This window comes from Gavialis gangeticus, unplaced genomic scaffold (genome assembly GCF_001723915.1).
Source record: "Gavialis gangeticus isolate Ggan-Ray unplaced genomic scaffold, GavGan_comp1, whole genome shotgun sequence".
In the NCBI taxonomy this organism is placed as follows: domain Eukaryota; kingdom Metazoa; phylum Chordata; order Crocodylia; family Gavialidae; genus Gavialis; species Gavialis gangeticus.
In genome coordinates, this window is record NW_017729034.1 from 51673451 (window position 1) to 51684565 (window position 11115).

At 43.3% G+C, this 11115-nt stretch overlaps 1 protein-coding gene across 2 annotated transcripts in view; it reads left to right on the plus strand.

The window, feature by feature from the left end:
• The window catches only part of ARID4B (AT-rich interaction domain 4B), a 185908-nt gene that overhangs the window by 90398 nt on the left and 84395 nt on the right, over positions 1-11115 (plus strand). For both annotated transcript variants that reach the window (XM_019527131.1, XM_019527132.1), the window contains exons 6-7: positions 1537-1628; positions 4232-4370. In XM_019527131.1, the coding sequence (XP_019382676.1) occupies positions 1537-1628; positions 4232-4370 (231 nt within the window). The remainder of the gene's footprint in view (positions 1-1536; positions 1629-4231; positions 4371-11115) is intronic.

The window sequence follows — 11115 nt, forward strand, 5'->3', positions numbered from 1 at the left end:
TGAATTAAACATAAAAAAAAAAGAGAAAAAATGTGTCCTGTATTGCAACTGAGGTGCTTAGATGCTCTCTGGCGTGAGTATCTGTAAGTCAAGACCAAAAATTCCACATGTCAATGATGAAAGCTAGGCTTCTAGATATCTGTATATGGATTTAAATAGAAGCTGTCTAACTTCAAGGTACTGTTAACTGTTGCTCCCATAGATTTTTTAGTGTTGTAGGAATTTAGCAGTTCTGAAAGTCTGGTTGCTTATATTTAAATCCATTAACATTGTTTAAAGAACATTGATTTGAAAATGTTGGCCAACACTGTGGCTCTCCCTGTTGGTTGGTCAGGAATATTTATCTATTCAGATTATTCCATCTGAGCATTTGGCATTTTCCCCATAAGTCACTTTATATATGATTCCTTGCGTCCAGTTGCCAATGGGGTACTTAATCTGCCATTCCACAAATTTGGTTCATGATGGACATTCCATATGTAGTTACCAAAAGATGATATCCTGTATCTGGTTTCTTTACTAGTTAGTACTGTCCTGTTGCTGTTGTCCTATGTATTATTGTGTGTCTGTAATTTTCATTGCAGTCACCCATAAATGGGTACTTATTTTCTAGTTAAAAAACAAAACCAAACCAAACCAGCTTCTTTGGTTGTACCGATTCTGGTTTTACCCACATGCAGGAGTATGTTTATATGAAATTTCACGTTTTTAAATTCATGAAGCATTGATATTGGTGAGAGAGTCTCAGTTGTACTTTCACATCTTTGTTAGTGTTTGTTTGCTTGTATTTAAACAACAGTAAAAGTTTGCCTAGGAAAAGTATTGCTGCTCTAAAGGCCAATTGCATTTAAAATCATGAATGATTACCGGGAGCAACCTCTCCAGAAGACTGCATATTCCATAGACTTGCTGTAGGAGATTCTGGTAGTCTTGGATCACTTCTTTCAGCCGCAGAGAAGGTCTAAATTGAGAGATTTCATCCTTCCCACATGATCCCTACTTTTCTAAATACAGCTGTTCCAAAATCATCCTCCTCTTTCCAAGAACATAGGCAGTATTTGTCAGTAGCTGATAAGAATGTTAACATCTTCATTTGGTTCTGAGGTCCCTGGTGGGTTGTCTTGCTATTTTCAGTTTTACTGGATGAGAGGGACCTTTGTTCCCTGAAGTGTATAATTGGCATGTAGGTCTGAGGTTATTTCAGAGGCAGAATGTTCATCCTCTAGCAGTGGTAAAGGAGTATGTCGTATCACTCTGTCAGTATTTCTACCAGATTTTTAGTTCCTCTTTACTGGCAAGCAGCTTACTGGTAGGGCCTTGGAAATGATTGTGGGTTGGAGGTTAGTTGTTGTAAAATTAATTTTTATAAGATTTGTCTGTTTTAAAACAGTTCTGGCTCTGCTTGTCAGAGCATTATTAAGATTTTCCAGTTGCCAGATATGTTCTGCAAAGTCCACACAAAAAAAGCTTTTGTGTAAACTCTTGGAAAAGAATTGGTATATGTACTTTTAATGAGTTTAATGTTTTTGTCAACAGACTCTAGATCAGCTCCCACTCACCAACCCTGAACATTTTGGTACTCCTGTCATAGGAAAGAAAACAAATAGAGGAAGGAGATCTAATCATATGTAAGTAAAGTGTCTGTTACATCACTTGCTTGAGCTCTGTATTTATTTCCCCGTTTATATTGTTGTCTTAATTCCAGCAGTTCTAGTATATTTTGTGTTTCTGAATATTATTAAAATGCTCAGTTAGTAGTAGGAAAGTGACATTATTCTAACCTTTTAAGTGAAAGTCAGGAAATAAGTTTCATAGTATTGTTGTTGTGCAAGAATTGCAATGAGTGCAGATGTGGGTTTTTTCTAGCTTCAGTATTCACTGCGCATAGGAATTTTTAGAAAGAAAGAAAAGAGCATACTAAATACAGGCAGACAAGGTTCTTTGGGTGAATCTGATATCTTTTATTAGACCAACTTAAATAGTTGGAAAACAATTATTAAGCAAGCTTTCCAACTATTTGTTTTTGAACTGCAGATATAAACTTGCAGATACGATAGCTAGACTTCCCGTAGATCTGAAGTGCTTGAAGGTCATGATCTGCAGAAAATCTGTATGAAATACTGCATTGAATACGTCCCTTTTCCATTTGGGTGAGCACAAGTTGTTAGCACAGTTATGGGAAGGATAATGTGGTTGTACTTTACACTTAGCATTGATTGTACTTGTTGGATAGGTTCTACTATATAAGGTTCAGTATTTTGTGCGGTGTAAATACATTTGGCGGTTTCAGTACTGACTGAAGAAATTCCAACACCGAGAAGGCTATCGTTTGTACTTTAGCCTTCCTCTTCAACAATGTTCTTCAGGGAAAAGAAAAGGAAAATCTCTGGAGATTTCAGACTACAAAATTGACCATATAGTTCTACTATAAATCATGCTCCTTGAGAGTAGAGTAGAACATCCTGTACCACAAGAGGAAAAGTAAAACCAAGTAGTGTGGAAATTGATTTTTTTTTAATTTAGAATTTTGAAGAGTCTTACCATTCTGTTTAGCCATATTACCGTTTTTAAATGGTAAATATGCTAATTCTTGACCTGTTCAGGAATAAATTTAGTAATTAAGGCTGTATTTCATGAGAATACAATAGCAGTCACATTCATTCAGACAAGTATGCAAGAGTGCATTAAAATAGGAAAGTTTCCCCGTGCCTTAAATTTTTTTGGGTGGTTAATATACTTTTCCTATCCATTTTTCTCCCACTGCAATCTTCCCTTCTCCTTGTGTTTTTAAGAGCTTGCAGCTTGGCTTATGTATTTGCACTGATACCACAGATGATGGTCCAGATAGGTAGTTCTTTGAATACAATTTAAGTTCAGAGCCAGCCAAATTGCACTTGAACCCAAACCCCACTGCTCTGCATCCTGGGTATGTGGGGGATAATGGATTGTTTTCCCTTTTACCTGCCGACATGTAGCAGAGTCACTGATGCACTTTCCTTAGTTTCTCTGGCTAGAACTTTGTTTTCCCCAGATGTTTCTCTGGGACATACCACATAGTCACAGCAGAGATAGCTTCCTCTGATTTTCTTTTTGTCATCAACACTGCCTGAACTCATATCATGAAAAGACAGATTGCACACACTCTGAGGGTGAGTTGGGCTGTCATGATTTTCCCCTAACCCAGTGTTACTTTTCTTCCTGAATGCTGACTACGACTAAAAAAGGTGGGATTTAGGCTTCTTTTTCTTTTTCTAGAAGTTTCCCAAATCCCAGAAATTACATGATATATTTTCTTTAAAAATTGATTTATGCAGGTGCATTCAGAATTTTCCCTGTGACCTTCATGTCACAAGTAAATTATCCATTGGGATTCTGCACCTATAAACAAGCACATTTTTATATATTTACTAGAAGTCTGTTGATTCACAAGGGTGTAGATTCTTTCTAAACTACTGGAGCTAAATTAAACCCTAGTGTTGCCTCTGTTGCCTACCTTGGCACTATACAAATGATGAATTGGAGTCATTAACTTGTTAAATTCTAACATGTGCTGAATATCCTCCTTGTTTTCAGAGGGCAAGCTCTATTATCATTAGCTAAATTTGTTGATTAGAAGAGTACTGTATGCAGAAAATAGGAAAATTGGACAGTTATTAAAGGTTAAATGGCATATTTGTTTTACAGTTTTGCTATGTCCTGTGAACCTTAGTAATAAAGTGCTCAGGATAGTATCTGAGAGCTTCATAAGAAATTTAAGGTAGCTTTACTTCACCCCTGTGAACTAGGAAAGTATTATTATCCTAAATGTACAAGTGAAAAACTGGGACCCAGAGTGAAAAAGCAATTTGTCCATCATCATATAGGAAGTCTGGCAGAACTGGAATCTTCTGAATTGCAGACCAGTCTGAGACTAAATCAAGGGTTAATTTTGAAGTTTGCCTTTTGTAGAGGTAGTGGTTTGAGAGAAGAATGAAGCGCTTTAAAGTGATAAGATTCATTATGTTCTATAACTTTTAGCTGTTATGCTGCAGTGATGAAGATTCAGGTGAGACTGAATTCTCTGGAGATTTTTTGGAGCCTTTTCTGCTTTTTTTAAATTCTATAAAAATCTCTAGAACTTAACCATTTCAGATGATTGTTATCCTTTTCATACATTTGTTGTAGAATATTATCTTTGAATGCTCTTTAATTAACAATTAAATGTTAAGCATCTCTTCTCTTCCCCGTTTAGCCCTGAGGAAGAATCTTCATCCTCTTCCAGTGATGAAGATGAAGATGATAGGAAACAAACTGATGAACTGTTAGGAAAAGTTGTGTGTGTAGATTCCTACAGTGTAGATAAAAAGAAGGCTCTCTGGTTTCCAGCCTTGGTGAGTATTTCACTTCTATGTTGTAAATCATTTAAACTGATCTTTTATAAACATTGAAAGCAAAGATCTTGTGCTTTCTTTTGGTCAAGTTTGAGTCGCTGGCAGCCACTACAGAGTTGAGCTTAGTATGTTTCTTCGAATTAAATAGTATCATAATGGTCAAGAGAAACTTTTTACATAAAGAAAAGTTTGTTTATTAAAAAGCAGTTCCAAACATGACTGTAATTTTCCAACCAATTGTCTTAATTTTATCAGGATAACTTGTGTTAATTGGGGCTCATTGCTTATTAGCTAATACCAGTTTTTTTTAACTTGATTGTAATTATTTTGCTTCAATCCCAAAAATCCTTCAGGGCAATGGTATAAGAAATGAGACAAGGAAAATGAATAATCAAAAGACATCTTGGTTCTCTTATTCAAATGTATAAGCACTTGAAACTGACCAGATACTTACCTGCTTTTTGGTGGTAAAAACCCCCCAGTAAATAGGATTATTAATAATTTCTTTTGAGAGGCTGAAGTAGATTTCTTGAATTAAGCAAACGGGGGATCTGTATGAATTGAACAAGTGTCTTCCATAATATTTCTGGATAAATGTAGATATTTCAGTGTTGTTTTTAAGGAAATTAGCTTCTTTGCTAGCAACAAACTATTTAAATACCCATTTTTGCGCACACGTTAAAAAAAAAAAATAGTCTGGCTGAAGTCTTTTTCTTTGTCTTTCCAGCAAGAAGGCCTCTGTTCTCCTTCTTTTGAAAAGCTGCTGTACTGCATCATCAGCCCAGTTAAGTCTCCAGTGACTGCAGTAGCTATCATACTCTGCTCTCATTCTGAGAACTTTTTACCTCTTGCCTTCTGTGGCTTGCAGTGCAGTTCAGTGGCTTTCCAAGGGGAATGCAGAACTTCCTGTTTAGAAGTGGGAGTTGGCTGCTTTTATAACATGAAAAAGGGAACAATACTCAGCAGTGGGTGCTCTGTCAGTGAGTGGTAGCTTTAGAACTTTAAAAGGACAGGTAAGAAATAAAATATGTTCCTTGACTGAAAGATGTAGTTAGTTTCTGTGAGAGATCAGCAGCCTACTGGTCAGTACCTTGCATGGCAGTTAGTTGTGTCATGTTTGAACTACCTGTGTTCCTTTAGTTGGTCAGGGCTTCTTGAAAAGCACCTAGCCAATTTCCTTTGGCAGTCTCTTGCCAGGAATGAGTTTGTCTGATGATCAAAAGTAGTATTCAAGGCTTCTAGAAATTAAGACTTTTGAGATCGACAAGCTTATTGACGAGTTCTTCTTGGGTACTTGGTGATGGCAGGAGACATGGTTCTTTTGTCTTTGTCTTGGAAGTTGAAATACTTTTGTTCTTTTTATTGAAATAAAATAATTTATAATTCTTTGGCCTGAAGATTGAACATCTAAGATGTCTAGCAGTATTCCTTGATCACCATATCTCTCATAGATATTGGGGTGAGGGGGAGAAGCTTTCAATATTTATTACCAATGCATACTTAATAATTCAGCAGGGCTTTATAATTTAAGAATAAAACGTCCTTGTCACAGTTCTCTAAAACCAGGCATTTTTTAATCTTCTAGGTCAGCTTTTCTCAACCCGTGGGTTGCAAGAATATATGAAAGGGTTACGAACAAACTTTAAAAATGGATTCTCCTTTTAAAGGAGAAAAATATGGGAAAGGATGCTTTTCACTTGCGGGCTGACGCAGCTCCCCCTTCCCCCAGACACTGGGGGGCAGTGGGTCAGGAGTGAGGGGCACTGGATTGGGACTGGCCACTGATGTTTACAGATGTGTTTTGATACAGAAAGGCTGAGAACCACTGTTCTAGGTGATTGGCCTGAGAAAATAATAACATTAGACAAACAATAATGTGTTGTCTCTGTTTACAAAACAGTCTGGGCCCAGGCAGAAATCTTTGATAAAATAAACTCTGTTCTGTTTCACTGGGCAAGATGAAAACTTTTGTGCAACACCCTTGGTTCGCACAGGCTATTTTCAAAGTTTTCTGCCACTTTAGCCTAGGCAGAAGAGATTCCTTTACCAAAAGCTCTTTTGCTCTGAGATGACACCATATGCTACCCTTTCTAATTTTAAGGGTCTGTCTGTAGTGCATCTGGATTGTTCTTAAACCAATTTCTACAGTGGCACCTGTGCCAGCTGGTATCTGGAGAAACATATATAGATGTGGGGGAGGGTTGACAGAAAGAATCCCTTTGTATTAAGGTACAAAGAGGGAAAACATAAGTCTTGGAGGAAATGCTAAAGGTGGTCCAGATTTGACAGCTGTAGGATGGTCCCGATTAGATGAGTTTTAAGTGATATTTGGTTATATGGGAAAGATTCAGGTTCTTTGGAATTAGTCTGACATAATGAAAAGATCATTCTTGCCCTCAGATATAGAGCTTAAATTTTGCATGCGCTGTACTACTGTGTGACCTTTCCTAAGGTAAGAATGTAAGAAAGTAGAACATCAAACGCATGAAATTATATGACACAATAGCAGAGCAGTTAAGCCCCAGTACATTAACTTAAGCTCTTTTTAAAAATGCTTATGGGTTCTCTCTCTTCCCTTCTCCCCACTCCAAAAGATCATCTCCTATTAAAATACCAAGTTAGCTGTACATGATGAATTGTTTTAGTCAGAATGACCATTTTGCATGCTTGTGAGCAAATTAGATCATACTCCCTCATGTAACATGCTAAACAATGCGAATTCCAGCATATCTTTACCCATATACTCAGCTTGCTATCATAATGTGTTATCTGGACACACAGCTTAAATGCATTGTTGGTTCTGTAAAGCTATGCTATACATACTCAGGGCACTATGTAAACCTTAACTCTAAAAACAATTCCTGTCCAATTAGGAGACTTGGCCATAGACTAAACAGGCAGCTGGTAAGTCTGTTGGGGTTGGGGGAGGGGAGGGCCTGGGGCTGGGACAAGCTGCCCAGCTGGGGCAGGGAGTGTGTTACTTGGGGAATGGGGTGGGGTGCAGGATGTGGGCACAGCAGTGCTGGGAGCTGGGGCTCTGCCCTGCTGCCATCCAGGGTGAGCAGCGCCTGCATCATGCCCCACCCCCGTATGCACTGGGCAGGCAGCAGCAGGGCAGAGTCCCTGTGGCTCCCCACCTCAGGGCAGAGGCAGGCACAGCTGGAGGAGCCACAGGAGAAGCCCCCATGGCTGCGCTGCCTGGCCTCATCCCCCGCCAGGCCCAGCCTAGTCTGGGCACTTGATTTTAAAAAAAAAAAAGCCCACACTCACAGCTGCAGCAGTGGCAATTAGGGCCTCTGGGCACTCATGGCAGAGCCCCCCCTGTTCAGCAGGGGGGTAGTGGGGATCACCATCCTCACCTGGCACCCCATGACGTGAGTGCAGCTTAGCTCAGCAGGGTGCTACATGCTGTCTGGGAGCTGGGGTGGATCCACCTGTCAGCTGGAGCTCCTGGTTCAATTCCCCAGCTTGCTGATCATTCCCCCAGCGTTTCCTGGGGGGCGCAGCTCCAGGATCTGTGCACGGGGTTTCAGCAGGCTGCTGCTGCTGGCTGGGGAAATAGCCCAGAGCCGCCACCATCATGAGCTGGCAGCAGCAGCCTGCTGTCGTCCTGCATCATCTGGGGGCTCAGGGAACTGAAAGAATGTTCAGGGACCTGAACATTTCCCCAGCCCCCGGCTTGATTATTTATTTATTTATTTATTTATTTATTTATTTATTTTTCCTTTTCTCCCCACCTGGCTCGATTTGCCTGGGAACTGGGGTGGCTCCACATTTCAGCTAGAGCCTGGCAGCACTCAGCCCCAGTGGCCCCAGCTTTCAGACAGCGTGCAGCACCCTGCTGAACCACGCTGCACCCGTGTGATGGGGGAAGCTGCTGTGGGGGTGCCAGGCAGGGGGGACAACTGCACTGCTTGCCCTCCACTGCCCTGCACTGCATGAAGGCAGTCTGCCAGGAATGCCCAGAGGCCCCTGATAGCTGCTGCTGCAGCCGGTGAGTGCAGGTCTTTTTTTAAGTGCTGGGGCGAGGATGGGACCAGGCAGGTGATGGGACCAGGCAGGGCAGCCATGGGGGCTTCTTCCACGGTTCTCCCCTGCCAATCCAAGTCACCGAATCTCTCTGAATCGGTGCTAAATCTTCCAAAGATGATTCGGTCAAATCAATTCAGACAGTGATCTGAATCTCCAAATCGAATCACTGACCCCCACAGAGGTGACCTGAGCAGGGTGCAGGGCCTGAGGCAAATCAGCCCATACGGGGCCCACCCCCACTCAGATCCTGCACCTGAAGAAGCTGCGTCGGCATGGGATGGGGGGATGTAGCAAGCAGCTGGATGCAGAGCCGCCACTCTGCCCAGTTCCGTGCCACTGCTGCTCTGCCTGGCTCTGCAGGGCCTCCCAAAGCATGGGGCCTAGGGCGGTCGCCCCAATTCGCAACCCCTTAGGGATGGCCCTGGTCCTCCAAATCAGCTGAACCTGAATTCAAATAGAATACTTTCCTATTCACACAGGCCTACTGAGCAGCCCTCTGTTGCACTCGATGGAGTTTGGAGATGTAATGGGAAGCACTTTAGAATGAAGTGCTTCCAAATAGTTGTTGTTTGTTCCCCTAGTTATTTTAGAAACATTTTGGTCACTTTTGCAGGGCTTCAGCACATACATCTGTCTGCTCACCCTCTGAAGGTTATATCTGTCCAGGGCCTGAGACCTCATTCAGATACAGTTGAGATGGTACAGATATGTCACTGAAATAGGTTGGACATACGCATGGGTGGATCCAGAATTTTAGAAAGGACAGTGCAGTAACAGTGACCAGTGCTGCAAGGATGGCTGCAATTCTGCGCTCCCAGCAAAGGGAAATGGAGGGGATGGGCTTCTGAGCAGGGAGGAGGGGAGGATTCTTACCTGATTTGGGGACTTAAAAAAAATCCCCGGCTGCTGCTCTCATGGCATGGTCTGAAAGTGGGGTTCTGCTCTTCCTCTCTACTCCTCTAGATCTGTCCCTGGAGCTGTGTCTTCATTCCCCTGAATGAGGGTAAGCACCTACCACTGCCTGACCAGTTCTGCAGTTCTAGGGTCTGGTTGGACTCCTGGCTGCTGCTCGATTAATTAGGTAGCAAGTTAAAGCCCAGATGAGCCTTCTCCATCCTCAAGTGCCTAAGACAGGGGTGGTTAAAATACAGTACCGCCATCCAGCCCTCCAACTGATTGGTTCTGGTCCACAGGCAGGCACCCACCAGTTGATTGGATCTGGCCGGTAGCACTCTGCATGGGGCTGAGCCCCACCTGGAGCAGCCTGCCCTGTGCTCCTGCCCGCCCTGGCCATTGTGCACAGCTTCCCAGTGGGGCTGCTCCTGGTGTGGCTGCTGCTGCTCAGGTACTGCTCAGCTACCCCAGCTTCTAGCACCTCCTCCTTCTACTCCTGCCCTTGCCAGACTTCTGTGGGCAGCAGGCAGTGTGGTGAAGCCATGGGGATGTGTGCTGGGCAGCAGATGCCCAGTCAAGTTGGGGGGAAGCTGCAGCTGTGTGGCTCCTGCCCCAGTGGAAGCGTGTGGGAGCCACGTGGCTGCTGCCCCAGTGGAAGCAGTCTGGAGCTGGAGCCCTGTGTGCTGGTTCAGGAGCTGCCCAGTTGCAGCTTCCTGCCCCATCCCAGAGCAGCACAGCAGGGGCAGGAGGAGGAGAGGTTGAGCAGTACCCAGGCGACTGCAGCCATACTGGGAGCAGCCCTGCCAGGAAGCTGGGCATACTGGGTGGAATGATCAGGAGCGCAGTGCAGGCTGCCTTCGATGAGAGTGGGTGAGGCTCATCCCCATGCGGAGTGCAACAGGGGTAGCTGTGGCCTGGACTGCTCCCAGTGCCCAAGTGAACTCTGCATGCGCCCCCTGCCCCCCTCCATCCCTTCCTCTCCCCCTACCCCTGGCCAGCTCCTAGGACCTAGTGCACATGAAGCCCCCACACACCCCTACGCCCCACCTTACATACACACTATATTATAATAGAAGTTTGATTTTTTAGTATATGATTTTTTTAACTAGAATTTGTTAAAACAATATCTTCTGAAAGATTTTGTTGGCAGCCCTCAACAGCTCATGAAAACTTGTTAAGTGACCCTCCAGCTGAAATAATTGTCAGCCCCTTGTCTAAGATTGTATCTGTTTGTTTTGGATTTGTATTTTGTGATAGTTATCAGTGTCTATGTCACCCTGCTGTAACATGCTGTACATCAGACTTTTGGAGTCTAGTGCAGCTGGTGCAGAATTTGGTGACCCCCTTGTTAAACATTGTGTTTCTTTCTAAACTAATACATTAAACTAGCTGAGGTCGTTGCGGGACCCCTGACACGGCTTTACAAGCACTCATGGTGCTCTGACGTGGTACCAGAGGACTGGAAGAGGGCCAATGTGGTTCCCATCTTCAAAAAAGGGAGGAAGGAGGACCCAGGGAACTATAGGCCAGTTAGTCTTACCTTGATCCTGGGTAAACTTTTTGAGAGAATTATTCTGGCACATGTCCACAAGGGGCCAGCAGGGGAGATTATGCTTAGGGGCAACCAACATGGGTTCATTAGAGGCAGGTCCTGTCAGACCAACCTGGTGGCCTTCTACAACCAGGTCACCAAATCCTTAGGTGCAGGGGTAGCAGTGGACATAGTCTTTCTGGACTTTTGGAACGCCCAAAACAGTCAAATGGGTTGCCAACTGGCTGGAGGGCCCCACCCAGAGAGTGGTGGTGGATGGGTCATTTT